General features: G+C 36.2%; 1 protein-coding gene across 1 annotated transcript; it reads left to right on the top strand.

The window, feature by feature from the left end:
* The first annotated feature begins 252 nt into the window (after positions 1 to 252).
* LOC116100763 (olfactory receptor 52N1) lies at positions 253 to 1,218 on the top strand. Its single transcript, XM_031384497.1, has one exon. It carries the CDS (start codon positions 253 to 255, stop codon positions 1,216 to 1,218), a length of 966 nt encoding a protein of 321 aa, XP_031240357.1.
* Positions 1,219 to 6,456: the final 5,238 nt, after the last annotated feature.

The following is a 6,456-nucleotide window of genomic DNA, read 5'->3' as shown; positions in this document are numbered from 1 at the left end:
CTCAGACACAGAGACCAGACTTTACCTTCTGAACATCTAACACTAAAGCCATGAATGCAAACTGCATGTACCACCCACAAGACCTTGGGAGATCACATATAGTCAGATAGAGATAACCCTCATGAAAGACAAGTCACCATTATGGAGAACAAAATTATGTTTGTCATATAGTGTGTGATCTTTAGGAGTATTTTTTTTCTTTTTTACAGAGACAATTCTGGGCTGCTCTACCATGAGTTTCCAACACTCATTATGTCACTTGTAAATGTCAGCAGCCTGACTCCAGCTTCATTCATCCTCAATGGCATCCCTGGTCTGGAAGAGGTTCATTTGTGGATCTCCTTCCCACTATTTACCATGTACAGCATTGCTCTTACAGGAAACTTTGGACTTATATATCTTATCTATTCTGAAGAGGTCTTGCACAGACCTATGTACATCTTCCTAGCCCTTCTTTCCTTCACAGATGTGCTCATGTGCACCAGCACCCTTCCCAACACTCTCTGCATACTGTGGTTCAATGTCAAGAAGATTGACTTTAAGGCCTGCCTGGCTCAGATGTTCTTTGTGCACACTTTCACAGGAATGGAGTCTGGAGTGCTGATGCTCATGGCCTTGGACCGTTATGTGGCCATCTGTTATCCTCTGCGCTATGCCACTATCCTCACTAATGTGGTCATTGCCAAGGCAGGGATGCTTACTTTTCTAAGGGGCATAATTCTTGTCATCCCTTTCATATTCCTCACCAAGCGCCTGCCATACTGCAAGGGTAATGTCATCCCCCACACCTACTGTGACCACATGTCTGTTGCTAAAATATCCTGTGGCAATGTTCAGATCAATGCCATCTATGGTCTAATGGTTGCCCTCCTGATTGGGGGCTTTGATATCCTGTGCATCACAGTCTCCTACACTATGATCCTACGGGCAGTTGTGAGTCTGTCATCAGCAGATGCTCGGCAGAAGGCTTTCAGCACCTGCACTGCTCATATCTGTGCCATCATCATCACTTATGTCCCAGCCTTCTTCACCTTCTTTACACACCGCTTTGGGCGGCATACCATCCCTCCCCACATACATATCATTATGGCTAATCTCTATCTACTCATGCCTCCCACCATGAACCCTATTGTGTATGGGGTGAAAACCAAGCAGATACGAGAGAGTGTCATTAGGTTCTTGTTTAAAGGGAGAGAAAATTCTTCTCATAAAATTTAATGGACACTTCTAAGAAGCCATAGTTCCCTTGGCCTGCTTTAGATCAGGGAAACTTTTAAATCCTGTGTCTGCCTGTAAGAAGTAGAAACATATGGCTCAGATTCTTCTACCTGTTTTGAACAAGTGCAATCATGTTCATGTAAGTAGAGAGCCCATTACAAACTCTAAATTTCTTCCCCTGAGCTCTCTAAGTTCACTGCTTTCAACCTTCATGGACTTGCTGTTTATTCCTGAGTTATAATTTTCCAACATTGCAGCACAGTAGTTGGATCACTAGGAGTGACTGTTCCAAAAATGTTGATAACTGTCAATACATGGCCTATCTTCAGGAATATTTGTGCTTATCTTCTTAGTTTTCTGTTCCAAAATCACTTGGAGTTTATTGTTATTTCGTACACTTTCTGTTTTCTAATTCCAAATTACCCAGCTATATATTCATTTGTAATTCACATGCATGCTAACTAAAAGAACTTTGAAGAATTGTGCTCATAGAAGACTTATACTCTCTAGAGGTAGTTATATCAGTATTCATCAATAACAAACTAAATAGTTTGAGCTTAACAAAATATAATAATGAAATATATTATATGCTTTCATTTGCATAAAATTCAGAAGCATGCAAACTAACCTGTGTTGTTAGACATTAGAATAATTTTTGCTTTTGAGAGTAAGGCACCATGTAAGGGAGGATGAGCCTGAGATACTTTTAATATGATGACTGGTGATTAATCATCTTTTATTTATGATGTGAACTTTTTCTTCATACCATCTAATTTTTGTTTTTGATCACATGAACTGAGCAATACCCCAGCTGTCTAATCTTTGAAACATTTATTTTTACCTCTCATGCTAGCTATACATGGTTTATAAATTGTATATTTTCTTTCAGAAGAGTGTTAAAATTAGCATAAATTATATTTACATATTTATACAAATTATGATAAAAATATAGACAAGACTACAGTGAAAATATTCCCTCTGTTCAAAATCTCCTTCATCTAGTTTCTACAAAGCATGCTCTTTTAAAGAGGTTGTGTTTTTATGTATGTGCTTACTTTGTTTTTCTGATGATTCTTTTCCAAATGTTTTGAACTTTAAATAGATTATTAATCACTCTTTTACATACAATGGGAATTTAACTCAGTCATTACATCTGTACCTACTCTCCTCTCTAGACAGTCTATATGTACCTATACGTGCACATATATACTCTCTAAATATGTACTATCTGGTACATATATGTAGTATATCATAACATGTGTGGCATACAAAGTATGTATGAGTAGATCACTGTTAGCCCAACATCAATGTCAAAAGTCCATATCTTTGATTTTTCTGATGTTGAGAAAGTTTTGTTTGCTATGATTCTGGGACTCTTGAATTTATTTATATTTTTAGTGAATTAAATGAAAACTAATCATTCTTGAACTGGTGTCACCATACAAATATTAATGAATGTGGAATATGAACACTGATCACTTTACAACCAACTCAGGATTTTGATTCCTTCATTATTGGTACAGTGATATTACCCTACCTTTTCTGTAGTATGTTTCCAAGATCTGCATTTTTCAGAGATATCTGAAAAAATATTTTGCTAGTTACACAGTAAAGACATTTATATGGAATAGGATCAAGGAGACAATTTAAAATATTAAGTAAATTACATTATGTATAAGAAAATGTGATAGTTAAAATACCTCAGGAGAAGATAATAAAATTACAAATGAATTGTACAAAGAAAGAAAAAACTACAGCAATAAAAACTCAAAGTAAGCCTGGCCCAATTGTGCACATCCATAATATCAACTACTCAGTATACTGAAGCAAGAGAATCATGAGCTCTAGACCATCCTAGACACACAGGGAGAGCTGCTTAAAAATCAGACAAAAAGAATATTTCAGAGCATGTATCAATATTGTGTCTAGGAAGAAAGTATCTGCCTTTTAGAGTTATCCTTAAGAGAAGCAACTGTTAAAACAAGAGAAAAACTGTCTAAACTACCATAAAATATTTTCTTTTAAATACAAATTTATGTTCCAAAGATAAGTAACAGCTGCCTTATTTGTAGGATACAATGTGATGTCACAATCCATATATACATGATCAAATTGGACTGGTAAGCATGTCTGTCACCTTACATGTCATTTCTTTCTCAAAATAACACTCAAAATCCTACCATCTCCCAACTCTACAGTAGAACTACAGATACTATTCCTTATACATATGGAGTTGTATATGTTTGTTTACCTTTTACTAAAAATGCCCCAGTTTCTAGTAAACATTATTCTGGTCTCAACATCTGTGAGCTCAGCTTTTTAGATTCCACATATAGTTGAAATAATACATGTCTTTTTTTGACTGGTATACTTAATTCAGGATAAATCTTCCAAGAACATTTATGTTGCCACAGGAAGCCATCCCTTGGTAGTGGATAAATCACATTCAATGCATGTATACATTATATATTTTTGGATTCATTTGTCAGCTGGTAAACAATTAGATTCGTTCACTCGTTCACCAATGTGTATCATATGTAGGGATGGTGTGTTTTGTTCTCATTATTATGCTTTTAACGGACTCCTAAATTTTCCTTTTTCATTTTATTCCAAAAATAAACAAAAATATTGAGGGCATAAAGAGCTCTAGACAAGTCTGAATAGTGCTTTTAACTAAGTTCCCTTCACTTGGGATGAAAAATAAAAAATTCCTCCTCAAAACTCTCTACCTGGAGGATGCTTGGAGTTCTGGGCAAGGGAGAAATGAGGAATATTATAAAGGGATCATTGTAAGGATGTAAGGATCTTGAGAGATATGACACTCTATCTCCCCTAGACAAAATTCACACACAAGAAACCACACATTAGATCACATGTAAAGATGAGTTATCTGTTCATTATTTCTTAGTCCACAAGTCTTACATAAATTGCCTTGTTAGAGGATTTTGTTTAATGAAACAAATGCACAAACACCAGGAAATCTGAACTGCATTCTGCTTTATTATGAATAGCATTGGGAAAGCAAATTAAACATACACTCTCATATCATGGACATTTTTAAGTTTTGAAACTAAAACATAATTATATTTCTTTGTCCCTTCCTCTTTTGCTGCAACCCTCCCCTAGTACTCCCTCAAGTTAATGGCTTTTTTTTATTTTAGCTGTGTGTGTGTGTGTGTGGCTTTGTGTATGTGTATTCCTAAATATATAAATACAACCCTCTGTTCATACATTACTTGCATGTATATAATTTCAGCAGGGAATTCATTGGTCACAGCTCTGGAAACACCCTCTGTTTCAAGAAAACAGTATTGTCTTTGTGATAAAAGATATAGCTTATAAGACTTAGTTCCTTTGGGATCGCCTTTTTATGTATGTGCCAAGTAAGTTCCTAATTTCCTAACTTTAAATGGAAGTACCTATATTTCTCAACATCATTATTAAAGAGACTTCATTTTCCCTGATGAATGATATTTGCTACTTTAAAACCAGTTTAGGAGATGGAAAGATGGATCGGTAGTTAAGAGCACTGGTTGCTCTTTAGCAGGACACAAGTTCAATTTGCAGCACCCACAGGATACCTCACAACCATCTATAACTCCAGTTCTGGAGGTGTTTGCTGCTCTCTTCTGACCTGTGTGAGTACCAGGCATGTGTGTGGTGTACATATATACATGCAGACAAAACACCCATGCACATAAAATAATAAGGCAAAAACAATTAAAAACAAATTTGGCTATAAATGTGTGGACTTATTTGTAGGTTTCCATTTTCCTTCATTGATCTGCATGTCTGTTTTTATAATATTACCATGTTATTTGGTAACTCTAGCATGTATTTTGTTTGAAGTCAGTCAATGACTCCCCTAATTTGCTCTTTTTGCTCAGTGTCTCTTGGGCCAAGTGAAATCTTTTGTGGCTATTTTTCATCTGTTCCTCTGAAGAATTTCACTGGTGTTTTGATAGAGATTAAGTCATATCTGTAGGTTATTTTGTGTCCCATGTAAAATATAACATTAATTGTGATAAACAGCTAACAATTGTTTTTTTCATTTACTTATGTATTCTTCAGTGTATTTCTTCAATAATTGGTAGCTCTCACTATGTATTTTTAAAATTTTTGTTTTACTAAATTCCCATGCTTTATTGGGAATCCAGTGTAAATACAGTTGTCTTCTTGAGTTCATGTAAATGGCCAATTGAACAGACAATAACCTCAAATGCTACAATGTTTTGTTTGTTAATTTTGTGACCTACACCTTTACTGAATTCACTACCAATCTTGACAACCCTATTAGTGCTGGATGTTCTATATATGACTGTGTCACCAAACAGCAGATATTTAAGTTTCCCTCTTCTCTCCCACTGTCCACTTGATTCTCCTGTTCTATCTAGTCTTCTTCTTTATACACCAGTAACTATTTAATTCCTTTCCTAGGGAGAACTACCTGTCTTGCCTAGTCCCTTACTAAACACCTAGCATCTGTGGTTCTATGGGTTTTAGGTTGGTTTTCATTGACTTAATAACTAGTATCCACATATAGGTGAGTATATACCATATTTGTCCTTTTTTCTGGATATGGTTTATCTCACTCAGGATGATATTTTTCTAGTTCAATTTATTTTTTAAGTTTTCTTATTTATTTATTTAATCTTTATAATTTTATTAGATATTTTCTTTATTTACATGTCATAATATGATTTCTCCTTTCCCAGTTTCCCCTCCAAAAAAAAAAGGCCAACCCCCCCCAAAAAAACAACAAGAACGAACCCCTGTTGCTTCCCCCCTCCCCATGCTTGCCATCCTACCCTCTCCCACTTATTGGTCCTGGCATTCCCCTACACTGGGGCACAGAACCTTCACAGGGCCAAGGACCCCTCCTCCCATTGATGATCAACTTTGCAATCCTCTACTATACACATGCTGCCAGAACAATCAGTCCCACCATGTGTACTCCTTGGTTGGTGGTTAAGTCCCTGGGAGCTCTGAGGGTACTAGTTAGTTCATATTGTTGTTCGTCCTAAGGGGCTGCAAACCCTTCAGCTCCTTGGGTCCTTTCTCTAACTCCTCTTGTCCAATTTGGATGTCTTTTATATCATTCTCTTAAGAAACTTCTACTGGAGCCTGGCATGGCTGTCATCTGAGAGGCTCTACCAGCAGCTGACTGAGACAAATACAGATACTTGCAGCCAAGGTATTGAGGTCGAGGAACAATATGGAAAAGTTAGAAGGACTGAA

The sequence above is a fragment of the Mastomys coucha genome, unplaced genomic scaffold (genome assembly GCF_008632895.1).
Source record: "Mastomys coucha isolate ucsf_1 unplaced genomic scaffold, UCSF_Mcou_1 pScaffold21, whole genome shotgun sequence".
Classification (NCBI taxonomy): Eukaryota; Metazoa; Chordata; class Mammalia; order Rodentia; family Muridae; genus Mastomys; species Mastomys coucha.
Note: the sequence above shows the minus strand (reverse complement) of the source record. Positions and strands in the feature narration are given on the sequence as shown.

Bases quoted from the DNA above. Each gene is read 5' to 3' on its own strand.
- LOC116100763 (XM_031384497.1), top strand. From the start codon at position 253: ATGTCACTTGTAAATGTCAGCAGCCTGACTCCAGCTTCATTCATCCTC.